Raw genomic sequence first — 27,850 nt, 5'->3', positions numbered from 1 at the left:
CAGGCAATCCACAAATTTTTAAAAAACAATTTCAGATAGTGACTCCCATAAAGAAAATTAGGCAAGAAATGTAAGTTGCAGATAAGGGGGCAGGAAGAGGGGATTAGAGGGTGACTGCTTTATAGAGATGGCCTATCAGAAAAGCTGTGCTCCATTGTGTAGTGGGAACTGTTGTGTATGGGTTATATTTCTCGATGATTATGCTTCTTGACAAACTATGTACCTGACATAGATACACTTAAATAAGCCAGTAATTTTGTTTTTTACAGCAAAGGAGAAAGGAGAGAAGAAGTTGTTTGGGTTTTCTTTTGTCCCTCTGATGCAAGAAGATGGTAGGACTCTTCCAGATGGCACTCATGAGCTCATCGTGCATAAGGTAACATCAGTCAGATGGTGGCGATGGGCAGTAAAAAATAGTGCTGAAATAACACCTCACTATCTTATCATTTTGAAAAGAGAAAAAAAAATGACTGAAAAGAATACTCTTGTAAGCTTGCTCTCAGGGAGAATATCTTTTTGAAAGTATTGTTTCTATATTCTGTCATATTCTAGAACATATTTTAGAGATGATTTATTTTTTCATCCTAATTTAGGGGTGGATATTTAGGTAAATCTGTGTATTGTTCTTAAAGTTCTTTCCATTGCTGTGGTAGGGTTAAGTGAACCTTACAAATAACTTTTTAAATACTACAGTATGCGCTTTCTTATCTAGGTCTGTATATCCCCAGAAGTAAATTTAGCAAGGTCAGCATTACTATTTTGTCTGCTGTTGTTACTAAGCAGGCAGAGAAGTGGCTGTATTTCATCATGACAACTTTAGCAGTTCTTGTAAATCAAGAATTGTCATAAAAAACATTTGGAACAAAGTGTATTATAGTAGGCAACAAAAAGAAAACTTACAAAGGAGGAACCTCTTGTAATTATCTGAGAATACTAGTAATAATGAACTGTAGGGTAAAAAATGTATTTTTAAGTGCATAGACAATTTTCTCCAAAATATTCCTCCTTTGCATTTCTCCATTTCTGTAACTGTGTAATAGCCAGGCCCTTATCAACTCTCACCTATGATAACTGGTCCTGCTGGGCTGGGTCTTGTCTTCCTCTAGCCCAGACATTAGGGTCACTCATCTAAGGAGCAGATCCAGACATGTCACTTCCCAGCTTAAGACCCATTCAAAAGCTTCTTGCTGAGAGAATAAATCCCAGGCATCTCAGGGCATGTCAACCTTCTACCTCCCTACTACCTCACTCCTTACCGGCCTCTTGATGCTGCAACCACATCCAGCACTTTCTAGTTCTTCACCCTCTGCTACTGGCTCTTTCTGCTCTTCCCTGCCCTTGTGGCTCCTGGAGTCAGCCTTCCCCTGCCTCTCCCTCTGAGTATCTTCTGCTCATTCCCAGAGACTCATCTGGGCCACAACCTCCCTCAGGAACTATCGCCTGGCCCATCTCATATTCGCACCTGGCCAGTTGCCCTTCCCTGAGCTCCCTGCTATCTGCACACATCTCTTACCATTGTTCTCATCACACTGTTCCAGAACTATCTGTTGATCCCTCAGCTTACCCCGTTAGATTTATGAGCCCCTTGAGAACAACAGCTATGTAGAGGGATTCTGGCCTGTGATAGATGTTCAGTGAAGATTATTGAATGAATAGGAGATTATAAGCAAAAACTTTCTTTGGATTGCTAGTCAAATGAGAGGCAATATATAACACACCTGGTATTTTCTTTCTTTCCTTTTTTTTTTTTTTTTTTTTTTTTTGAGATGGAGTCTTGTTCTGTCACCCAGGCTAGAGTGCAGTGGCAAGATCTCAGCTCACCGCAAGTTCCACCTCCCAGGTTCACACCATTCTCCTGCCTCAGCCTCCCGAGTAGCTGGGACAACAGGTGCCCGCCACCACGCCCGGCTAATTTTTGCATTTTTAGTAAAGACGGGGTTTCACCACGTTAGCCAGGATGGTCTCAATCTCCTGACCTCGTGATGGGCCCGCCTCGGCCTCCCAAAGTGCTGGGATTACAGGTGTGAGCCACCGCGCCCAGCCCACACCTGGTATTTTCTATTTTTATAGAATGTATATTTCAGTGTCTATTTCTTTAATCATTCATTTTCTATTATTTGTTCAACATGTTTATTGACCACAGACTACAGCCAGGTACTGTTCTAGGTGCTGGGAAAATAGTGGCAAACAAGACAGCCAAATCCTTCTGTTTCTGGCCTTTAAATTCTCTCTTCATAATGTAATCTAAAAGAGCTAACAAGCTAACAGTGTTAAAATAGAAAGAAACAAAAATATTTTAAAGCGTAGTAACCAGAAAAGCAAACAGAGGAACTACATATACTAGACTGCAGGGATGATCTATTTATCTCAGCTGTAGGTCTGAGGCTCCCCGCTAAGATATATAATATAACAGGCAATGTCTTGAGCTTCGATTTTCAAAAACGTAAATGGTACTTCATATAAATGTCTTTGTAACATTAAATCTTAGCTCAGAAAAGGCAAGGCTAAGATAATTAAGACTGGGCTCCCCATTTCCTAATGATATACAAAAGAATGAATCACTTCTACATAGCATATCCCGTTTGGACCCTCTCACCTATGGGTCTGCGGGTGTGTCTTTGGCAGTGCTAGGTTTCCAATCAAGTCCTGGTTGACTTCTCTTCATGAGCATGAACCATACCAAGATTCTCAGTTGCTGACTAGAGACGTGCATATGCCTAAAATGCCAGAGGACAGGTAGCAGAGCTCGTTTCTCCACGTGAACATTTAGGAGTCAAACAGGTATTAATTCCTAGACAGAGGCCTGTCCAGGTGCCTGTAGTCAGGGCCAAAACTTTTCTCAAAAATAGGACTTTGACTCAGTTGAAGCTCTTCCACAAAAATTGACTTGGTACTAAGAATCCTAATCCATAAAGGGGAATTTATTTGAGCATGAAAAATGTGTCCTCAACCACAAGAGAAACTCAGTATGGTATGTGTAGGCTGTCTAATTTGGGGCAGACCTACATTGTATGGATCCATCAGGAAGCATTCGCTCCACAGAAAAAACCCCAAGTAGCTGAGTTTTCTTATGAATAGGGTTATTTAGTATTTCTTATTTACAGAGTTATGAAATACTTGCCAAGTATAACAACTTTAATTTTTCTTTCTCATACTACTGAGCCAACAAGTTCAGTTTCAGCTTACGGCCACTTGTAATTTATGATTATGAAACCATATTACCGGCATAATACATAATCCTCCTTCTGCTACGAGAGGAAGGCACACAGTCTGCCGGTCACTGTGCCGCCTTGAATTCAGTATTTAAAAAGAAACGCGGAGAGAGAAGCGTGTTTCAAATTATGAGCTAAAAATATAGCCCATTTAATAAGTGGTGTTGAGATAAATAAAATAGGTATTAGGGGAAGCAGGGAAGAACTGGATTCCTACCTTCCTCTTATTGCGAAAACACATTCCAGATTGAATGTAAGAAATAAAACTGAGCCGGGCACAGCGGCTCATGCCTGTAATCCCAGCACTTTGGGAGGCCAAGGCTGGTGGACCTCCTGAAGTCAGGAATTCGAGACCAGCCTGGCCAACACGGTGAAACCCCGTCTCTACTAAAAATCAAAAAAGTTATCCTGGCATGGTGGTGGGCGCCTGTAATCCCAGCTAGTTGGGAGGCTAAGGCAGGAGAATCGCTTGAACGCAGGAGGTGGAGGTTGCAGTGAGCCCAGATAATGCCATTGCACTCCAGCCTGGGCAACAAGGGTAAAACTCAGTGTCAAATCAATCAATCAATCTGTATGAGCCTTAAAAATATGGGTGAGCATTTTTGTAATCTACAGGTGAGAAGGGCCTTTCTAAGGATGTCTCAAATGTTAGAAATCAATTTTAAAAATCAAGTAAATTTGGCTACATAAAATTTAAGATATTTATTGATAAAACAATCATAATCTAGGCTGAAAACACATTTCAAACTGAAATATAGTTGCAACGTAGCTTATAAAGGGTTTTTATAACCCCATAGGTAACCCTTGTAAAGGGTTACTATTCCTAATTGACCAAGAGTTATCACATATCAGTAGGAAAAGGAAAAGCTGATAAATGTTACAAACAGGCTATTTAAAAGTAATAAATGCAAATGTATAAAATAAGAGCATGAGTAAGTAAAGAAATCCGTTTAAGTTAAAAAATTCGAAACCTTTTTGCCTGTCAGACTGGCAGAGATTTTTAAAGCCCCGAATTGGAGAGCAAGGTTAAGGGAAAATAGTCTCATGCATTTACAGAAGAAATGTGAATAGTATTGTGTTTCTGGAGGGCAGTTTGGCAATACATAGATAAATTTTAAATGTATATATCCTTCGACTCAGCTGTCCCACACATCTTGGTATTTTTTGGGAGAAGATAATGAAAGATGAGCAAAGATGATTCAAGGATGATCATTGCAGATTGCTTAAAATATGGAAAACATGGAAGTAATTTAAATTGCCAGTAAAATAGATCTGATTAAATTTAGTTATATCCATGCAGTGAATGAAATACTATATATGTGGAAATAATGTTTACAGGATAATTTTATATGCATAGAAAAGTACTTATTGTTAATACTTTATATATGTATGTATTTAGTATAATACCATTTTTATAAAATTGTTTAAGGGCCGGGCGCGGTGGCTCAAGCCTGTAATCCCAGCACTTTGGGAGGCCGAGACAGGCGGATCACGAGGTCAGGAGATCGAGACCATCCTGGCTAACACGGTGAAACCCCGTCTCTACTAAAAAATACAAAAAACTAGCCGGGCGAGGTGGCGGGCGCCTGTAGTCCCAGCTACTCGGGAGGCTGAGGCAGGAGAATGGTGTGAACCCGGGAGGCGGAGCTTGTAGTGAGCCGAGATCCGGCCACTGCACTCCAGCCTGGGCGACAGAGCGAGACTCCGTCTCAAAAAAAAAAAAAAAAAAATTGTTTAACTATAGGTTCTTATGTATATATGTGCATACAGAGATGCTTGGAATGATATCCTTAAGTATTAATAATGACTCTTTATTTTCACATTGCTTAAATTTTTTGTTAGTGGAGAAGTGTTATTTTATAATATTAATAATTTTTTTTAATTTTGACCAAACAAAAATAGGAAGAGACAGAAATTTAAACTTAGTCTTGTTTTATACTATTTAATTCTGGACTTTTATGTAAGTAAAGACCATTCTTGTGTCATATAATCTTGACAGTAATGTTTATGGTAAGGTTTTTGAGGGAACATTAATTGTCTTGGATTTTTATAAACCATGTTCTGTGTCATTTATTGGCTGGTACTGCCCATGATATCAAAGTTAATGGGAGGTGAAAAAAATACCCTAAAAAATGTGTCTTTAAATCTGTCTTGGAGATATGATATAGAGAATAGCTCTGGTTTGTAGTAGAGTATTGGTTAAAACTTACTTGCTCTTCATGTAAAGTATTAGTTTAAAAGACTCAATCCTGCAGTGAGCTAAGAAGAAATCTGCTGTGTTGAAGGCTGTTAGTATCCTAATTTAGGCCTTAAATTTGTGAGATAGTTTCCCTTTGTAGCAATGGCTGGATTTCCGAATGTGTTCTAAGGAAACCGTTCTTACCGAGCTGTTTCAGTAAATACTTTGTCAAGGACCTGAACTCACCTTTTAGGGCAGGGTCTAAGGAATCCTAAGGGAAAAGGTCATTTTCAACGTCACTTGATTGATTACATATTTGGAGTGGTTTCCAATGGCAGTAAACTCTGAAATCTATACAAATCTGCATGTCATAACTCTAGGAGGATAAGTAAAATAACTTAGTCGTCATTAGAGATTTTGTCCTTCCAGAGGCCCCTTTATAACTCTCAAAACATCAGTTATATCTCCAAATGGCTGACAGATAAGTCTAAAACTTCTCTTTGGAATCGCTAGTTTGCTAATAACCGTATTTAATCTTAAGTTTTGGTATTTCATTCTGTTAGAATTATTGTCTTCCTTAACTTTGTAGGAATGTATTTGGCTAAGCTTGTTTCAGCTACCTGCTGGAAAACAAGTTAAGAAAAAAGAATTAAGCAAAAAGTTAAGGAAAGAGAATGAAGCAAAAAATAAAAAAGTAAAAAAGAATGAGCAGACGCAAATTTGTTTTCCAAAAGTCAAATCTCTTGAGGAGATTGATGTGAGAATCCAAAAAGAGGGGCCTAGGAAGACAAGTAACTATGTGCTCAAGTCCCCATTCATTCTGACTCACTCTAGTGGAGCAATTTTAGTCACTGGAAGTACATTCTGAAACACCCTCTGGTCCAGTAAGAAAATAGTAATAATACCGTCTGCCTTGGAGAAGTTGCGGTTTTGTAAATTCATCACTGTTGATTGTCAAGTACCACCATGACTGAAGTGGTCGGACTCAACCAAGCTAGAGTTTTGCTTAGTAAAGAATTGCTTAGTAAAGAATCTGCTTCTTGTAGTGGGATTTATTGGCTTCCTAATCCAAGGCATTCGAGAAGGAAAAGAGCCAGGTACAAAGTCAGCCAAATAGAAGGTGATGCTGTTTCCTGGTTGGAGAGGGATTAATTTAATATGATTACATAGACAGTAAAAGTCTATTGTGGAGTAACTTATTTCACCTTTGTTACCTAAAAATTTGTCCATAAACCCTTTGCGGCCGACATTTTTCTCTACAAGTTTTCAGGTTCTTATGCTATATCCTAGTCCCTAACTTGGTCCATAGTAGTCCCACAAATACACTTCACTGACCACCACCTTTGAGATGGACTTCTCAAATCCAGGTAGAAGCTACTGTTCTCTGCTTATCTCAAACTTCAGTGTAGCCTTTCCCTATAGTATGCTTGCATTCATAAGTAAAATGAAAAGATGAGGGGAATCTGAAAATTTAGATAGACTGACGGGATTGCAGTCTAGCCTGTTGCCCAGATTGCACATTCCCCACCAACTCTTCTAAAAGACACCCTGTAACCATAATCAGTAAATCTTAGACAAGCCAGAAACATATCTGTCCTCCCCAGGCTTGGCTGTAGAAGAATTGATCACTTGACTGATTATTTCATTCATTACACACTGTGAGAGAAATTAAAAAACACCTACAACGTTTGAAAATAAATAACCTGGTAAGTTTAGTATAAAAACTGAACAGTGGGGAGAAAAGGCTAAGCTATCTTAATAGGTAGCCTTGGTCGTAGCACTTAGGGGTATTTAAGCGACCTGCAGAAAGCCCCTTCAATGCTAACCAGTTCATACTGCTACATCTTCGACCCTCCCAAAATGTTCTTCCTTAAGTGAGACCTGACTTTCCTCTGCTGAGAGGGCTTCCTGTATAGCTGCTGGAGTAGAGAGCCCCTCTTCTTAAGCTGGGTGTCTAGTGTCTGGTGGTCAGCTGTCTCTAAATACCCTAACGCTTTCCAGAGATACTCTTTCTCCACCCTCTTGTGAAGAGCTTCCCTAGCCTTTATAAGGCTCATCCCATATAGGGTTAAATTTTCCATGTGTCCTGGTTACTGTCTTCCACCAACTTGTATTTTGAGGGCCAATGAGGAAGAGCGGGGAGGATGGAGTGGTGTGGTAAGTCGCTGATTAGTTTCCCACAATCAGCTTAGTTCCTAGTTCAGAGTCTTCTCCTTCTGGTTGACTGTCCAATTTCATGTCCTCTTGTTTTCTTGGCCACTTCAACTCTAGCCACTTCCATTTGCCTTCTACTTCACTATGGCCACACCATAGGCCTTATTGCCTCTCTACCCATCAGAATCTCCCATTGATTAGATAGATGGGTAGATGGGTGGATGAGTAGATGAAATCATCCAGAACCACTTCATATCAAAAATCATAAACTCCCAGTATTATGACCACAACCTTTAAACCTTCTGATTTTCTAACTATACCTACTTTTCAGTCTTTTTCTCCTCCAGTAGACCACTTGATTTTCTTCCCATTGTTATCTAAGGTATCTGTTAATGCTTAGTTCTACTGTGCCTGCATAGGAAATAAAAAATAGTCCTAGATCAATCTGGAAGCATTGCCCTCTCCTATCCCCAGCCCTAGAAGAAATTAAGGCTGGGGATAGGAGAGGACAATGCTGACAGATTGGGGCATTGCTAGAAGAAATTATACAGTTGCTGTAGGTTAGCATCTGCCTGGGTGTAGATGTGGGTCCATCAACATTGCAGGCAAACTAGTCCTCACAAGAGCTATTTACAAGAGCTTACCATTCTCTCTACCCCACCACTTCCCAGCTACTTAACAGAGAAAACAGATGCCATCAGACAGGAACTTCCTTAACTTCTTGTGCTGTCTCCTTGCCACCTGCAAACTTATCTGCATCCTTCCTTTCCTTCCGGCTTCTGGTCTCGGGGGATGGGGCAGAATTCCTTCGCTTCAAGACTAGTTCTTCCACTTACTTCCTTCAGGATCTCCCTCCCTCCTGACTCTTGTGAGACCCTGCCCCTCCCAATGTCCTGTCTCTTCCTCCTGCGTCTCTTCCGGCAGTATTCTTACAGATTATAAACATGCTCAAGCCTTATTTTTTTAAAATAATGTATTTTAAATAGCTACCATGTTTCTTCTTCCCTCCCGTGATGACATGCAGCCTGCGTGAAAAGTCTGTCTTCCCTCACTGCCTCTGCTTCATCATGTCCTCATTGCTTAACTGAAGTTTTTCCCCTTTAGGTCACTAGTGCCCAGCCAGGGGCTAAAGCTACTAGATGTTTAAAAAACCTTTCCATACTTGACTGCCCTGTAGCATAGAGCACAATTAATAATGCTTCTTTAAAATCCCACACTCCTTGGCCTGACAATGTGCTCCTGAGTTTCATCCTTCCCCTTCTTTGAGGACTCATTTCCCTTTATGGATACCTTAAATGTTGACGTTACCAGGGGTTTAGCCCTTGGCTGCCATGTGTGTCTTATACTCTCTAGATCCATCTCATCCCTTTGGGCAGGTAAGCTATGCTGTTAACTGCCAGATATGTTTTTCTAGTGCAAAACTTTTACCAGCCTACTGAACATCTTCAATTGGTCTTCCCAAAGACACCACACACTCAGCATGTCCAAAACTGAGCATTTTGTCTTGTCTCCATCCACTCCTGCCATGAAGACAAACCTTGTCACTGGCTTCTCTTGTCACACTTACCCACCATGTCTAAATAGTTGGTTGCGTGGCTGGTCAGTTCCACCTCCTCAATAATACTTTCATCCAAGGAATCTAAGCCAGAGGTGAGTATTAGAACCACCTGAGGTTTTTCTTATTTAAGAGATTTGGGGGTAATCCCAAGGCTTTTATGTATTGAAAAATTCCCTATTCCAGCCATACTTAACTATGTATAGTTGCCTCAATATGCCTGTACTTTTTTTAGTGGTTATTTTAAAGATATTTTAAATGTATAGAAGAGTTGCAAAAATAGTACAGGAAATTCCCATATAACCTTCATCCAACTTCTCCTTATGTTAACCTCTTATATAAGCTATGGCATATTTATCAAAACTAAGTTATTCTGGGCACAATACTGTTAACACAGAATTTATTTGGATTTCACAATAAGTTTTCCCACGAATGTCATTTTTTCTGTTCCAGGATTCATTCCAAGATCCCACATTGCATTGAATGGTCGTGTCCCCGTAGTTTCATATGTGTGTTTTTATTCCCCAGTGCCTTTAAGTGTATTGTTTCTTCCCTCCCTTGATTTTTCCTCCCTTGCCTGCTTGACTACCCTTTTTTCTTTACAACTGAAGTCAAATAGTCCTTTGACCTCAGATCAAAGACCATCCTTTTCGATAAGGTCTTCCTTCCCTTCCCCAGCAGAACTGGTGTCTAGTGGTCTTTATCCCAGTGTTGTAATCAGTATTAACAGATAAATGCGGAGATCAGACATGCAGTGCCCTCAAGGACAGAGACTGTGTTCATTTCCTTGTTATATTCTTAATGCCAAACTGAAAGGCTGACAAATATTAGGAATTAATAAATGTTTAATAATGACATAAAGGACGACTAGTCATTTTGAAAAAGTTCCTAAAAGAAAGGTATTTTCCTCCAAAAACTATTTAAATCTGGTTTTTATCAACTGGCAATAACAGAGTTTCAACTGGATTGTCTACCGTACTGTATTTTTAAAATGTAATTACCTACTTTTCACAAGTTACAGATCCCTTAATTTGACTAATTCCATGAACTCCTGTGCCAGTTTTTAAATTAGTAAATTGTAGATGTGGACCTCTCAATCATATGTCTTGCATAACTCAAATATCATACTTCTAGAACACTGTCCAGGACTGACCACTGACATTGTCTTTCACATATTTAAGACAGTAGTCAAAAACTAGCCTAGAACATAATGCAGTATTCATTGCTGTACCAAGTGATTTTTATTCTGAAAAAAGAAATAAACTGTGAGCCAAACTACATAATCCCAAAGAAGATGAGACTACTGCTGCTGCTGCAAAGCCTGCGTTTTAATAATTCTGTAAGAGTCTAAGGGAGCACATCTCTCTGGCCAGATCTGATTTCAGACTCCAAGTATAGTAAAGCAAAGATGGTTCTTATCTGTCTCCTCTCTAATTTGTAAATTATCTCCATGCCATTCTAAGATAACTTGCACAGATTCCAACATTGCAAATGCAGAGAACTATCCTTCACTATTACAGTGACATCCTTTTGTTTCCCCAGTCCAGTAGCAGCTTCAAGAAGCCGTGGTCACATTGCCTTGTTTCCCCTGGAAAAAAAAAAATGACTTCATTAATTCTTCCCTCATCCATCTGCCAGCATACATCTGCCATAACACTGGTAACACTTTAACTGTGCTTGTGTCTTCCACGAGAAAACGAGTTCTCTAGTAGAGAGGACACTGTCGTCTTACTCTCATATCCACATTGCCATGCTCCATGTCTTCACTGGGTTTGGTAGAAAAAATATTCTCTATGTGAAAGACTAAACTGTTGTTTTACAAGTATTCCTCAGAATGCAAATGATCCATATTTAACCACCCCATCCAGGTTAGGGGTATAGCTGGATTTTACCATGATAACAAAGCCATCTCTCAATTACACGCAGCACAAGAATCTCACATCAGCAGTTTGGTGCTGTTGAGCCTGTATTGCTCACGTTTTTAGGCATTCAAGCATCCAGCCACTATTCTGTTGCACTTAATATTTCCAGTTAAAGCACAGGCAGTGCCAAACCATACTTTTCCAGCCTCATTTCTATGAATTTTTGACTCTTAGCCTTTCACCTAACGGGAAGACTTTTTTCTCCAGTCCGTACTCTAGTTCAGAATCTTACCCACAGTAGACCCTTTTCCCGCCTGGGGAATTTACTGACTCCCTGGCTGCTTCTAGTATTAGGGAACTGGATAACCTTTTGGCTTAAACTCTCTGCGACAGCTATTTCTGCCTTACAAGGCTACCTGCTAGAACCTTATTTGTATTCTTCACTGCTCTTGAACACATTTCTTTCCTATCCCCTCTCATTGAATGAAAGAATGAATGATTTCTAGCTCATTTGTTGTGTTCCTAAGCCCCTATGTTATGCCCCATCTGCTTCCACCTGCCCTTCCTCCCTACCTTATCCAGGTTGTATGATCCCTTTTGCTCCCTGCATGGTTTGAAGACATAAAATAGCCATTTCATTGTAAGATTCATGAGCTTACTGCATTTGAAATTATTTCAGCTCCATATACCACTCTGAACCCTCTCTCAGGGTGTCTCCCACAAAGATACCTTTCTTTCGAAAAGCTAACCATTTTTTGGTCTTTCTTAGCGATACCTACCATGCAGTATTTTATCTATAAATCAGTAAACTTTGAATTCATTACTTGAATTCAAAACTTGGCTAAGACAACAGTAGAGGGAGGCAATGTTATATAGTAGTTGTGAATACAAATTTTGGTTCAAATTCTGACTCTGGTACTTTCTAATATTGTGACATTGGGCAAATCACATAAGCTCCTTAGTTTACAATATCTTGCCTCAAGGATTGTTATAAGAAGAGAGTATACACACAGTGCAGAGTAGTGCCTATCACACAGTAAGCACTTATAAAGGGTAGTTGCTTGGATTGCCTTAAAAATTTCCAGTGTTTGTATGATATATTAAGGGTGCATGCTGAAAACCTCAAGGAACAATGAAAGATATGCTATAATATTTTCTGTATATTAGCTTAAGTTTTTCAGAAATAGATTAAAACCTAACCCCATATCTAGTGTAATCCTACTGGATAAAAAAATCAGCTTTGAACCCCTGGTAAATATATAAAAGTGTTCATAGAGACCAAAGAGTGGTTACACGTTTTGCTTTACTGAATCGATGGGTGGGATTCTCTCCCGCTACCCCCATCTCTCCTACACACACCCCAGTGTTTTTGCTGAAAGCTCTTGAAATAACTTTTATGTCCAGACTATTGATCATACTTATATATTTTATACTTGAGCAAGGGAAGAAGCTATCAAGATGTCATAACTCAGACTCAGGTGCTGAGGTCTTGGCCCCTCCATCCTGGGGGAGAAGTGATAACCAAGGCTGGTGGAACTGACCTGACCACATCGCTTTTTCCTGGCCCATGGAAAAGCAGCCAAGTCTTCTACTCATAATACCCGCAAAGGATACAGCATAGCATCACACCTTCACTCACAGAAGGGGTCCATCCCATGGCAACCAGTTGAGCTACAAGGGATATCAAGCAGGAATTCCAAAAGGCTGCAGAAATGCTCCAGAGATGGCAGGCAGTTAGGGGGAGCAGAGTTAATAAGACATGTATTTACAGGGGCAGAATTTCTGTGAACAGATGGATCAAACTAGACCAGGGCAGACTCCAAATCCTGGGGAGGAGGCCTGAAAATAGCAGGACAGAGTGTCTGGGCTGGGTTTGGCATGAGACTTAGTCACACTAGGAAGTGGTGGTTAGACACATGGAACACAAATCAGGATAGAGATGAGAGATTGGAGGATGTTTCCAACACTGTAGACTAGATAGGGTGAATGTGGGGTGCTGCCCTCGTGCTTTGACTTGCCAGAGATGAGATTGAGGGGAGGGGGTCCGTGTTCTAGAGTTCCAGAACATTACTTTGCCTAAGCACTTTTTCTGAAAAAAGCATTTGAAGTATTCACTTCGTAAGTATTCTTTAAACCATATATGTATGTTTTAGGCATTCTTCCGTCTACATGAATTACTTTGCAGTAGTAAAAGAAACCATTTGGAGATGTAATATTAAAAGAATTATAGAGGCTGTTTATTGTGTTTATATTGGTGTTTCTGTTACTGGGCAGGTGTATTAGTAAGAACATCTTGTCATATTCTGATTGTTTCTCTAAACTTGTTAGAGAGGTCTTTCCTAAATATTATTATGAAAACTGTAGCCAGGCGCGGTGGCTCACGCCTGTAATCCCAGCACTTTGGGAGGCCGAGGCGGGCAGATCACCTGAAGTCAGGAGTTTGAGACCAGCCTCAACATGGAGAAACCCCGTCTCTACTAAAAATACAAAATTAGCTGGACACGGTGGTGCATACCTGTAATCCCAGCTACTCTGGAGGCTGAGGCAGGAGAATTGCTTGAACCCGGGAGGCAGAGGTGGCAGTGAGCTGAGATTGCACCATTGCCCTCCAGCCTGGGTGACAAGAGCAAAACTTTGTCTCAAAAAAAAAAGGTAAAAAAAAATTGTGAGTCACACAGAATAGTCTAGAATACTAAAGGGATTCGGTGCTTAAACTCCTACTTGAAAATATTCAAACAAATTCAAAAGAATAAAGTTAATATAAGTTTTCTAATGTATAATCAGAATCATCTAAGCTGTACCAGCTGTATATCTGTTACAATTTTTTCCTCCAAATTTTAATTTAAAATCACCTTTGTGGCCAGGCGCGGTGACTCAAGCCTGTAATCCCAGCACTTTAGGAGGCCAAGGCGGGTAGATCATGAGGTCAGGAGATCGAGACCATCCTGGCTAACATGGTGAAACCCTGTCTCTACTGAAAATACAAAAAATAAGCCAGGCCTGGTGGCGGGTGCCTGTAGTCCCAGCCACTCAGGAGGCTGAGTCAGGAGAGTGGCATGAACCCGAGACACGGAGCTTGCAGTGAGCCAAGATCGAACCACTGCACTGCAGCCTGGGCGACAGAGCAAGACTCCGTCTCAAAAAAAAATCACCTTTATTATTACAGCATTAAAATCAGTATACAGATAAACCAAAATAAAATAAAATGCCATATTCTCATTACCCAGGTGATGTTAACTATTAGCTCCTTAGTGTATATCATCCAGATATTCTGTGTGGATATTTACACCCAAATGATGTTATATAATACACTATACAATTTTTCTCATTTTTAATTTTTGTGGCTACATAGTAGGTGTATATATTTATGAGTATATGAGATATTTTGGTATAAGCATGCAATGCATAATAATCACATCATGGAAAATTGGGTATCCATCTCCTCAAGCATTTATCCCTTGTATTACAAACAATCTAATTATACTTTTTAGTTATTTTTAAATGTACAATTAAATTATTATTAACTATAGTCAACCTGTTCTATCAAATACTAGGTCTTACTCTTTCTGTCTTTTTTGTACCCATTAACCATCCCCACCTCGCTGTCACCTCCCACTACCCTTCCCAGCCTCTGGTAACCATTCCCTACTCTCCATCTCCATGAGTTCAATTGTTTTGGTTTTTAGATCCCACAAACAAAGTGAGAACATGCAGTGTTTGTCTTTTGGCGCCTCGCTTATTTCACCTAACATAATGACCTCCAGTTCCGTTCATGTTGTTGCAAATGACAGGATCTCATTCTTTTTTATGGCTGAATAGTACTCCATTGTCTTGATGTACCACGTTTTGTTTATCCATTAATCTGCTGATGGACACTTAGGTTGCTTCCAAGTCTTAGCTACTGTGAACAGTGCTACACAATAAACATGGAAGTGCAGATGTCTCTTTGATGTACTGATTTCCTTTCTTTTCAATAAATATCCAGCAGGGAGACTGCCAGATCACATGGTAGCTCTCTTTATAGTTGTTTGAGGAACCTCCACAAACTGTTCTCATAGTGGTTGTACTAATTGACGTTCCCATCAACAGTGTATGAGGATTCCCTTTTCTCCACATCCTCACCGGCATTTGTTATTGCCTGTCTTTTGGATAAAAGCCATTTTACCTGGGGTGAGATTAATTTTGATTTGCATTTCTCTGATGATCAATGATGTTGAGCACCTTTTTATATGCCTGTTTGCCATTTGTGTATTTCCTTTTGAGAAATGTCTATTCAAATATTTTGTCCATTTCTCAATTGGATTATTAGATTTTTCTCTAGAGAGTTGTTTAAGGTCTTTATATATTCTGTTATTAATCCCTCACCAAATGGGTAGTTTGCAAATATTTTCTCCCATTATGTGGGTTGTCTCTTCACTTTGTTGATTATTTTCTTTGCTATGTGGAAGCTTTTTGACTTGATGTGATCCCATGTATCCATTTTTGCCTTTGTTGCCTCTGCTCGTGGGGATGCTCAAGAAATTTTTGCCCAGACCACTGTCCTGGAGAGTTTCTCTGATGTTTTCTTATACTAGTTTCATAGTTTTAGGTCTTAGATTTAATTTTTAATCCATTTTGATTTGATTTTTGTATATAGTGAGAGATAGGAGCAAGTTTCATTTTTCTGCATATGGATATCCAGTTTTCCCAGCACTATTTATTGAAGAGACTCTTTTCCCCAGTGTATGTTCTTGGCACCTTTTTCGAAAATGAGTTCACTGGAGGTTTGTGGATTTGTTTCTGGGTTCTCTGTTCTGTTCCATTGGTCTTTGTGTCTGTTTTTATGTCAGTACCATGCTGTTTTGGTTACTATAGCTCTGTAGAAGAATTCGAAGTAACGTAATGTGATTCCTCCAGTTTTGTTTTTTTTTTGATTGGTTCTTGATTTAGTCTTTCTACTTAAGTAAAGAGTATTTTACACACCACAATTACGGTGTTATACTATTCTGTGTTTTTCTGTGTGTTTACTATTACCAGTGAGTTTTGTACCTTCAGATGATTTCTTCTTTCTCATTAGCATCCTTTTCTTTCGGATTGAAGAGCTTCCTTTAGCATTTCTTGTAGGACAAGTCTGGTGTTGATGAAATCCCTCAGCTTTTGTTAGTCTGAGAAGGTCTTTAGTTCTCCTTCATGCCTGAAGGGTATTTTTCCCCTGGATGTACTATTTTAGGGTAAAGGTTTTGTTTTGTTTTGTTTGTTTGTTTTTCTTTCCCCTTTAGCACTTTAAACGTGTCATGCCACACTCTCTGCCTGTAAGATTTCCACGGAATAGTCTGCTACCAGATGTATGGGAGCTCCATTGTATGTTATTTGTTTCTTTTCTCTTGCTGCTTTTAGGGTCCTTTCTTCATCCTTGACCTTTGGGAGTTTGATTATTAAATGCTTTAAGGTAGTCGTCTTTGGGTTAAATCTGCTTGGTGTTCTGTAACCTTCTTGTACTTGAATGTTGATATCTTTCTCTGGGTTTAGGAAGTTCTCTGTTATTATCCTTTCAAAGAAACTTTCCAGCACTGTCTCTTTCTCTACCTCCTCTTTAAGGCCAATAACTCTTAGATTTGCACTTTCGAGGCTATTTTCTAGATATTGTAGAAGTGCATCATTGTTTTCTATTCTTTTTTCTTTTGTCTCTTCTGACTCTGTATTTTCAAATAGCCTGTCTTCAAGCTTCCCAATTCTTTCTTCTGCTTTATCAATTCTGCTATTAAGAGACTCTGATGCGTTTGTCAACATGTCAATTGCATTTTTCAACTCTAGAATTTTTGCTTGATTCTTTTTAACTATTTCAATCTCTTTGTTAAATTTATCTCATAGAACTCTGAATTCCTTCTCTGTATTATCTTGAATTTCTTGGAGTTTCCTCAAAATAGCTTTTTTTGAATTATCTGTCTGAGCTTGTGGTGAATGCTGCCAGACCTGGGACTTACCCTGCTCCCCTCTCATCCAGGGCAGGTCCAGAAATGCTATCCAAGAGCCTAGGCCGGTACTGGGGGACCCCAAGAGCCTACTTGGTGCTCTACCCTACTGTGGCTGAGCTGGTACCTAAGGTACAAGGCTAAGTTCCCTTTGCTTTTCCCTCTGCTTCTCTCAAACAGAAGAAATATTTCACTGTAGTCATCACAGCTGGGAATGTGCTGGGTCACACCTGAAGCCAGGACATCTCAGAGCCCAAGCCCTGCAGTGTACTCCCTGGGTAACACTGTTGGTTATTTAGGGCCCAAGGGGTCTGTAGTTAGCAGGGGATGAATCCTGCCAGGATTGAGTCCTTCCCTTCAAGGAAGTCAGTTCCCTTTTGGCCCAGGATGGGTGTAGAAATGTCATCTAAGCCTGGAATGGGGGCCTCATGACTCTGCCTAGTTCCCTATCTTACTGTGGTTGACCTGGTAACCAAGATGCAAAACAAAGTCCTCTTGACTATTCACTCTTCTCTTCTTAAGCAGAAAGAAGTGGTCACTTTTGTTGCTGCACAGCCCAGGGTTGGGGGAGGGATGGTGCCAGATTTACTATTCCCTTACTCATCCGAGCAGGTGTCTCCCTCGGTCACATGCCACCCTCGTCCATGGACTGTAAGCCCAGACTACCACTAGGAGTTGTCTAGGAGTTTCTGTCCTTGTCTCCTAGACTGCATTTTGAGTTTACCTAGGACCCCAGAGCACTTCAGCCCATGGTAGCAAGGCTTGCCAAGAAACTCAAATTCCGGCTGCTGAGATGGTGATTCTCTTCTGGCTAGGGCTGGTTTCAGTGCTCCCTCCTTGCATGGGCACTGTCTGAGCTCAGAACAGCTTTATTTCCTACTCAGTGACAGGGCAGCAGTGAGTTCACTGCACTCTCCCAGCAACTTGCACAGATTCTTTCTCAGTGCTGCATATCTACTGCTGGGGGATGGGGGAGGGGTGGGAGATGGGGGAGGGCATCAGAGATTCAGAACGGTCTCTTCTGCCCTCCCCAAATCCTTTTTCAGGGATATGAAGTTAAAACCAGGTACTGTGATTGCTCACCTGATTTTTGGTTCTCGTGATAGTGCTTTGCTGTGTGCAAATAGTGTGTGAAAATTTGGTGTTCTGGGATTGGTGCAGGGGAACAAGCAGTGTAGGCTTCTATTCCATCATCTTGGTCTGCTTCATATTTATTTTTAATCTACCTATTTTCAGTTCATGAGTTTCCAATCACTACATTTTTTATCTCATGTGGAACTTAGTCAATGTACAGATTTTTAAAAAGTCCGACACATCAGCAGGTTTGTTCAAATCTAGGACCATATGTTGCATCTGGCTATCTATTTCTTAAGTGTTGTTTAATCTAGAACAATCCCTTTTTTGGCAACATTGACTTAAAGAGATAAGACCAGGCATCTTACAGAAAAACCCCATCTTTTGGATTCTCTGGTTTCTTCCCTGTAGTGTTGCTCAACATGTTGCTCTATCTCTTGTGTTTCCTGTGATGTGGAAGTTGAATCTAGATGTGATGGACTGGGGTTCAGCACCTTTGGTAAGAAAGCATTTTAGATGATGATAAGTGTCTTTGCATTGCCCTGCATTGGTGTAATGACAGCTCCGTTCCCCTACATGCAGTTATATTTGTCTTCTTGCCAGTAGGAAGTAATCTGTATGTTGCTACATTGGTATCATATGAACATCCGGTTCCTCCTCAACAATTCTGCAGGTTTTGTAGTAGGACAAGGCGCAGACAAAACCTCTTAGACACCAAGTTGTAGAAGGAAAGGCTTTATTCAGCTGGGAGCATCGACAAGCTACTGCCTTAAAATCCGAGCTCCCCGAGTGCACAGTTTCTGTCCCTTTTAAGGGCTCATAACACTTAAGATTTCACGTGAAAGCATCATGATTGATTTGAGCAAGCCGGGGGTATGTGACAGGGGCTGCATGCACTGGTGGTCAGAGAGAAACAGAACAGGACAGGGAGTTTCACAGCGTTCTTCTGTATAATGTCTAGAATCTATGAATAGCATCGGTTTCTAAGTTATGAGTTGATTTTTAACCACTGGGTTTAGGCCAGGCAGGCCCAGGCCTGGTTTTGGGCCTGGCGCCGGGCTGCCTGTCTTTGGTTTTACTTCCTTGTTTTTTTCTTAAAACAGGTACTGAGTATAAAACAATATAAAACAGTATGAGAGGGTCTCTCTCTTTCCTCAGTTTTAGCACTAAGCAATAATCCTTGACTAAAATAATTACAGTAGGGATATGAAATTATATTTTCTAAATCTGTAATTGCTTTTACATGTGTTAGCTGGCATTTACTATGAAAGTAGAGATTTCCCTCACATAGGAGGACTCTCAAATTATAATAACTGAAATATCCTTTCTTTTAATTGCCAGTTTTCAAAGTAAGGAATTGTTTTAACAGCTGCCTCAGATGAGATGGTGGAAGAATTTAAGCGTTTTTGAAAAAATGCTATGGTCACTGCAAATATGATTTATTGATCATTTTCAATGTATCAGGAGTGTGTTAAAGGCTTTATATAACCTAATTCTTATGACAACACAATGAGATTTTAGAGAAGATAACGGAAACTGTGTGGTTAAATAATTTGATTTGATATGGTCACTCACATGGGAAGTTACAGAGCTGGGATGCAAACTCAAATTAATCTTAGTCCAAAAATCCATGCTTAATTCTTTTAGACAGTTTTTTTGCATTTTATTTAAAAACCAAATTCTACTTGTAATGCTGTTTGGAATGTTTCCCAATTTATAAACACTAGTAATATAAATTATGCTTAATAATTCTTATAAGATCTCTTCCTCTTCCCTTATGTTTTTCTAATATTTTTAACAGTGTGAAGAAAACACAAACCTTCAGGATACTACCCGCTACCTCAAACTTCCCTTTTCCAAGGGCATTTTCCTTGGGAATAATAATCAAGCCATGAAGGCCACAAAGGAGTCTTTTTGTATTACATCCTTTCTCTGTTCCACAAAACTCACACAAAATGGTAATGTATAATATTTTATTTGAAAGCGCTAGTACCTAGTAATCATGTAAATTTTGGTAAGCATATTCAGTAAACACCAAAGTTATAGTTAAGAACTTTAGAAAAATTATGGATCCTTCTGTTTGTGATTTCGAATAAAATGGAAACAAATGTGACCCAGTGATCTGCTGAATGCATGTCATTTAAGAAGGACTTCAAAATTATCCCAGTATTGAAAAACAAGTACACAACTTTTCAAATAAACCCTCAACACCCAGCTGCTTTAAAAAAAAAAAAAAAAAAAGGACGAAAATACCAACACCTTAATCTCGTGTTTTATAGCTCCATAAACAGTGCTAATTGCAGGTTTTAGAATAAAGGCTGTTTTTTGTTTAATTAGATGCATATTGCTTTTCAGTTCTAGCATTACTTTTTATGTCAGTGATTGTTTAGCAAGTTATGATTAATAAAGCAAGCTCTTCTCCTTGGCAAATTGCTATGAAAACATGTTCTTTAATGAAGGAAGTAAATTAAACATTTTTGAGTTTTTTATGATTGCCATATAAGACTTCTGGCTAGCACCCTGAATGCTACATTAAATAAGTTATATTCATTATGTTGAGAAGAATCACTTTATAATGAGGTATTATGTTTCATAAAAACCTGTGCCTAAACATGTGTGCTGTTATTAGTTCTTTCTTAGTTCCTTCTTCTGTGTCAGAGAACAGCATTTGTAGAAGGAAACATTTCTTCTTTTAGATCATAGTCTCAGGAAAAAAGCAAAATGTAACATCAAAATTTTGACCACTTTTGAAACACCTCTCAATTTCAACATGCATTGCTACTATATTTGTATAGGACACCAAGTTAAGATTTGTTATACCAGGCTTTATCAGCTTTCAGTAGTTAATTATTTTATTTAAATAAAACTTCCATTGGTATAACTCAATAAATGATTATAAAGCATTTACGAAACCTCAGGTATTTTTTTTATGAGGCCAGTTTACCCCCATAGAAATTATGAAGATAATAAAATCAACCTTTTATTGAGATCCTTAAACAGAAATATTTATTTATGCTATGTGGATTAGTTGTGTGTGGGTAGTAGAGGTTGCATTCATGTTTAACTGAATTTCCCCAATAGAATATTTTGGGTTGTATTACTTATCTATTGCAGCTGTAACAGCTACCACAAACTTACTGCCTTAAAACAATAAAGATTTATTATTATTGCAGTTCTGGAGGTCAAATATCCAAAATCAGTTCCACTGGGCTAAAATCAAAGTGTCAGCAGGGCTGCATTCCCTTTGGAATGGAGAGAATCCATTTTCTTACCCTTCCTAGCTTTAGAGGCCACCTGCATTCCTTGGCCTATAGCCCCTTCCTCTAGCTGCAAAGCCAGAAGCATAGCATCCTCACATCTCTCTGACTCTGACCATCTTACATCTTTTAAGGATTCTTATGATTATATTGAGCTGGATAATCCAATATTTTAAGATCTTTAATCACATCTGTACAGTCTTCTTTTGCTGTGTGAGGGAAACATAGTCCCTCCTAATTCTTGGAACAGGTTCTTTTGAGGTCATTATTCTGCCTACCACACAGGTAAACCTAACAATAGATTCTCTTCCATCAAAATATTTGGTCCTACATACTGAATTTGTGCTAGTTGTAGCGTTTAGGATGTTAGACACAATTATGAAAATAAGGCAGAGAGAAACAAATCCTGAAAATTAGAAGTTGCTACTTTTTAAAAGTAGAGAACATTTTCAGGTAAATATGAGCAAAAAACAACTTATGAAATAATTATATTAAACATCTCACTATATGGAAAGTAGGATCGGAATTCCATGCAATGGTTGGCTCATTTTTGGAGATGGATAAGTGTTTCATTCATTATTAGTTTGGCTTTGATTAACCTTGTCAATGAGAAACAGCTCAAAAGGAGCCAGGAAATGAATGGCATGTTTCAAAAGTTGGGAAGGAGGAAGGAAGTTAGTTGGTCTTTCTGAAATTTACATGCTAAGCACACATCTCTGTGTCGAAGTAATTTAGTTCCAAATTGGAATTAAATTGCTATGTATTCATTTTTCTTGACTTGGAAAATATACAAATCTTGTTTCTACTACAATTCAGCATTTACTAAGTGATATGGTCTCTAGGAGCAGTTTCCTAGAGCAGATTTGCATTTCAGAATTCCCAAAGTGTGTCTGTCTGCACACACTTTGTGTTGTCCAACATGGACAGTGTACCAAGGCCAAAGGACTATGCTGGGCATCTGTGACTGCCAGAACAGGTAGAGATTTTATAGTTCGGAGGATTAGGGGTCATGGCATCCTCCTATTTTTATAGCTCTTGATAGGTTAGGTACATAATATACACCTAATAAATGCCTATTGAATGGAATGTAGAAATTGGTATTTTCTGTGATAGGTCGTAGCTCCTAATTTGCAGCTAACGTCCTCAGATGGCAAAAGCAAAAACCTAGGATACAGCAATTTTGCCTGAACTCTAAGTATTTTGCAACATACATGATTAATTACATCCAGATGTAATCATAGTCTCAGAAAAAAAGCAAACTGTAACATCAAAATTTTGACCACTTTTAAAGCACCTCTCAATTTTAACATACATTGCTACTATATTTATATAGGACACCAAGTTAAGATTTGTTATACCAGGCTTTATCAGCATTCAGTAGTTAATGAATGGGCTTTTCCACGTGCTCCATCATGAGCAGTGTAGAGATTCATCAGCCTTCTTGCAGAGAAGATGGGCAGGCTCATCCTGACTCATTTTCTGGACCCCTGTAATCTATTTTCCAGCCCTACTTAAATGGGCACTAGTCCTCATTCTCCACTGCTGCCACTTTGTAGCCAGCATAGCCACCTCCTTCCTCCCCACACTCCTCACATTGATCAGGGTCCTCATGGCCCCTCCAACTGCCTCACTTTAAAGGAAGGGAAAGAGAACACAAAGGAGGAGTGAGAGCTGGGATGGGGGTGGAGTGGGAAGTGAGGAGTGAATGGCAGGGGAAGTGCACGGCGGATTATGAAAGAGAAGATGCCAGGGAGGGGAGGCCTCCTGAAGTGAGATGCAGGAAGTAGGAAGTAGGTGGGAGGGAAGCAGCAAACTGGGGAGAACAATAGAGCTTTGCCTTTGTCACCCTGGGTCTCACTCTGTGGAAATATCTGATATGCCAAATATAACCAATCAGTTTTAAGGTTTCAATCATACCCCAGGGTGTCTGAATTACATCTGAATAGTCAACATTTTCAGGGTTTTTGGTTATGAAAACCTCATAAATCTCTTTTTCAAAGTTGGTATTTTTAAAATCCCTTTATTTTTCTCATTCTAACTCCTCCTCCTCCTCTTACCCGTGTTTGTTGCAGATAAACATTCCTGTTTGGTACTGAATTCCTTACTATTAATAGTAAATCTTTTGTGAGGTTTTTCTCTTGAATCTGGCTTTGGTGGAGCTTGCTTCTCTTTCTCCTTGAGATTCTTAATGCTTTTTCTCACTTCTGTTCTCTATATTCTCTTTTTCTTTCTCATCTTACCTACTTCCTTGGTTTTGGGGGGTTTGGAGTTTTTGTTCCCTCATTCATCTTTCTGTTTCTTAGAAAGTCCCTTTTGGGTTTCTGCTAAAACAAGTGATTTGAAGTGAATTTCCTGCTTCTCTGCCTGGAAATTCTGTCCTGGCTTCTCTCTCGGCCAGTCTAGTCTGGCAACTCCACTGAGCCCTGAGTCCAGCTCTACCAGGTCCCCCTGCCCTGTGCATGCCTGGCACACATGAACCTTCAGTTCTCACTGCATTTCTTGGCCTCCAGATGCCACATCTCCCTGCATGCTTTGTCGACTAATAACACATGAACACCATCTCCCGGAGCCTTTCTAACTTCTGCCCAAGAAAGATAAATTTATTCCCTCCCCAGGTGAAGAGGTTCTCAGGACCTGCTGAACTAAGGCCCGCATGTCCGTTTAGGAAAGGGTTAAAGGGCTGGGCCGTGTGCTTACCTGGACTCTGGGATGGAAGATGGCCCATGGAGTCCAGCAGCTGCTCTTCTCAGGTTGAGAGCTCCCTGGATGATCTGAGAAATCACTGGGCCTGTTATCATTCTTTTAGTCTGCAAGATTTTGGTCACGTTGCCAAGAAGACCTTTGTTGCTGGGTGGAGTTGGTTGCTAGGCAGAGTGCTATGTGCTGGGCACCCAAACAGGAATAAAGCAGGTTCCCAGCCCTCAAGAAACTCTCATCTTTCCAGGAGGAGGCAGAAAAATTAATCAACAAATATTTGTCACCTGCCTGCTCTGTTCTTGGTGCTGGGAATACAGTAGGGCCCAGGTTGGCATGGCTTTTTTCTCTTGGAGTTTACAGTCTAGGTGAGGCATAGACGAATACACCCACAACTGTAATGGTAAGGTAAGTGCTACTGTGATGTGGAAGCATGGAGAAGGGACAGTTAGCTCGAGATTTCAGGAAAGGCTTCCAAAATGAAGCAACATTCAACCTGAGGACTAAAAGAAGAGTAGGAGTTTGTTAAGTCAAGAGCAGTGGGGAGGAAACAGAATACAGTGTAATAAATGCCATCCTGGAGAGGGCTAGTCATAGTTTGTGGGCGCCCGCAACTTGAGTGGCTAGCAGAAGGGAGCCACATGTGTTAAGAATTTTACTTTTACCAGCAGAACGCTTTCATGTGAGGACCTGTTCCCTATTAAGGCAATTAATCCTCCTTTTCTGTTTTGAAAGGTGATATGCTTGATCTTTTGAAATGGAGAACCCACCCAGACAAGATCACTGGCTGTCTCTCTAAATTAAAAGAAATCGATGGCTCAGAGATAGTAAAGGTATATAGTGTTTCATTACTATTTTCCTTGCAGAGATTCATAGAATAAACATTTGGAGGAAAAAGACAGATATTATCTTATTTACTCGTTTACTACTTCTTTATCTAACAGTTTCTGCAGGATACACTGGATACCTTATTTGGAATTTTAGATGAAAATTCCCAAAAATATGGGTCTAAAGTGTTTGATTCTTTGGTAAGTTCAAATTCCCTTAATTATATTTTAACTGTTTTGTCTCTCAATCTTGACTTTCTTGAGGCTGGTTCAGAAACATGCACTTAATAATGTAAGAGTTCATTTTAAAAAGAAGCAAAAAAAAAAAAAAGAGAAAAACCTTGATTTGCATTTGGTTTTATAAAGCTCAATTTTCTTTTTTTAGGTTCACATAATAAATTTGCTGCAAGATAGCAAATTTCACCATTTTAAACCTGTAATGGACACTTATATTGAGAGTCATTTTGCTGGGGCACTTGCATACAGGTAAGGCCCTGTATCTTGTAATTAGTTTAGAAGTGGTTCCTTTCAAGCTTTTCTCAGCAGAAGAGGCGATATAGGAAAATTTAAAAGGGAGTGTAGGAAGAAATGGAGCACTACTGAAGTGTCTCTTGAGATCGTCTCTTCCTGCTAACACACCCTTTTTCAATGGCTAGAACTTATTTTGATTAAAAAGGGAAAGAAAACCTCCTGAATTCTATTCCTGAGCCCTATAATATAAAGTCTTTCCTTCTTGTCTCTGTTTCACTGGATAGTCTTTGGTCTAAAATGTCTGGCACTTTGGCTGTTAAGAGTCCCACTTCATCACTGTACTCCCTGATGATTATAAATGTTCATAAGAAAGAAATATAAATGGAAAACAACGTTTGCCTTCATACCTGCTGAAAGTCATTCATTCATTTATCTGTTAGGATTTACTGACTGCCAGCTGCTTGCCAGGCGCTGTACTTTATGCTGATGATGTGAAGACCTGGTCCCTGGCCTCAGGCAATTTAGTCATTGGGATCTACTCTTTGACAGGGGCTGCTATTTTAACTGCTCCTCCTTTTCTACCGGCTCAGGTGATGCTGAAAAGTTATGAATAATGTCATGCTTTAGCTAGTGGCTGCCTCTTCGCAAGGTAGTTGATAATTGCCAGAGGCCACAGCTTCTCTCTTTTAGTTTGACAAATAACACCTTCCCAGTCTGGCTCTGCTTAGATAGCCCGGGAGTGTACCCCATTGTCTGTCTCCCGGTCCAGTATGGTGCTTGCTGTTCTCCCATATTTCTACCTTATACCTTAAGCACCTATGGGCATGCACATGCCTGACTGTTCCCTGAGATGAGTTTAAAAAGCATGAAATCAGGTTGATATCCTTCCCCCATCTATGTAATATATAAAGGTTAGTAGGTTATCAGATAAGCATTTGATCCTGTTTACTTGGATATTCCCAGCCATGACATGTTAAGATCGACATCTCCAACATTGAAATGAATGAAGGTAATTTTGTTAGACTTAGACCATTCATCAGTGTGATTTTTTGCTGAGAGCGAAATGCAACCTCAGGAATAGTTTTGAAACATTGGCCCACTCAGCCTAACAATTTGGGCCCTAGTGTGAGGAGGTCACTGCTTCCAAGTTAAATTCTCTTTGGAAGCTAGAAAACAAGAGTATAATTTCTCACACTTCCGATTGGCCAGGAAAGCAGGATCTTAAAAAGACAAATAAGGCTTGTGGAATCCTTTCAGGCTGGGGATGATCAGAAACTCACTGGCATGTTATCTTAAAAAATAGCACTCCACCAACATCCACCTGCTGGCACATCCAAGTATTCTCCCCTGGCCTAGAGAAACATTGCTGGGTAAACTCTTTCCTAGAAACCAAGAACTGGCTGGGCACAGTGGTTCTTGCCTGTAATCCCAGCACTTTGGGAGGCCAAGGTGGGCAGATCATTTGAGGTCAGGGGTTCAAGACCAGCCTGGCCAACATGGTGAAACCTGGCCTCTACTAAAAATACAAAAATGAGCTGGGCATGGTGGTGCATACTTGAATCCTAGCTGCTTGGGAGGCTGAGGCAGAAGAATTGCTTGAACCCAGGTGGGAGGCAGAGGTTGCAGTGGGCCAAGCCACTGCGTACCGGCCTGGGTGACAGCGCAAGACTCTGTCTCAAAAAAAGAAAAAAAAAGAAACCAAGAACTGACCAAAGTTCAAGGTGGTAAGACTATAATCTTGAGAGTTGTACGCTGTTGTTTTTACATTTTTTCAAAACGGGGGAAAAAAAAATACCTTGGCCTTTCTAGAAATTCTCCTAAGGCACATATTGACATAAGCCATGTTCTTCTCACGGGTCAGAAAATTGGCTTGATAAATCCATGAGGTGTGCGTAGCAGTGGGGAAGCATTGTCTCCATCCCTCTTCCCCACCCCGTTTTGCCTGCAGCCTAATGATATTGCATCCAGCTGTTTATATATTCACTGGAAAAGAAATCCCAGCGAGCAGTTTTACAGTATTGACCATGGCAGTCATACTGCCAGGCACTTGGGTGGCGAGAGTCCTTTTCTCCAATATTCGTGTTCACCCATTTGGAGGCATTACCAGAAGCACAGGACTATGGAATATGTCCAGATTGAGTGTTGTTTCTCTCTTAAGCTTTGAAAAGGGGTGGCAGTGTTGATCTGCAGATTTAGTAAAATTATTGTACAGCAGATTGACAGGAAAATGTGAGAACTGTTGGGAAAAGAAGCCTCCTCATGATACAGCTAAGCGTTGGATTTGTTGGCATTTAATTGAAAATTAGACCAATTCTACATTCTGCACATTTTCCCCTGTATTTTAGAGATCTCATCAAAGTGCTCAAATGGTATGTGGACCGGATCACAGAAGCAGAGCGGCAAGAGCATATCCAGGAGGTGCTGAAGGTGATAACATGCTGTTGATAACAGATAGCAGAGTCTAACAAAGCTGTTGCATGCTGATGCTTAAACTAATTGGTTCTTCTACACAGACAGTAATGGGTGATGATATATTACTGACATTCCAATTCAAGGATCTTAATCAGTTTGTGGCTGCTTGAGAGCTGATGAAATTTGAAGGGGGCTTTGCCAG

General features: G+C 39.9%; 1 protein-coding gene across 4 annotated transcripts in view; it reads left to right on the top strand.

The window, feature by feature from the left end:
• DOCK4 (dedicator of cytokinesis 4) overlaps positions 1–27,850 on the top strand; it is a 474,019-nt gene that overhangs the window by 301,034 nt on the left and 145,135 nt on the right. For all 4 annotated transcript variants that reach the window (XM_073009284.1, XM_038004467.2, XM_007982617.3 and 1 more), the window contains exons 16-21: positions 270–376; positions 19,789–19,945; positions 24,674–24,771; positions 24,883–24,966; positions 25,151–25,251; positions 27,582–27,663. In XM_073009284.1, the coding sequence (XP_072865385.1) occupies positions 270–376; positions 19,789–19,945; positions 24,674–24,771; positions 24,883–24,966; positions 25,151–25,251; positions 27,582–27,663 (629 nt within the window). The remainder of the gene's footprint in view (positions 1–269; positions 377–19,788; positions 19,946–24,673; positions 24,772–24,882; positions 24,967–25,150; positions 25,252–27,581; positions 27,664–27,850) is intronic.

Source organism: Chlorocebus sabaeus, chromosome 21, assembly GCF_047675955.1.
Source record: "Chlorocebus sabaeus isolate Y175 chromosome 21, mChlSab1.0.hap1, whole genome shotgun sequence".
Taxonomy (NCBI): domain Eukaryota; kingdom Metazoa; phylum Chordata; class Mammalia; order Primates; family Cercopithecidae; genus Chlorocebus; species Chlorocebus sabaeus.
Note: the sequence above shows the minus strand (reverse complement) of the source record. Positions and strands in the feature narration are given on the sequence as shown.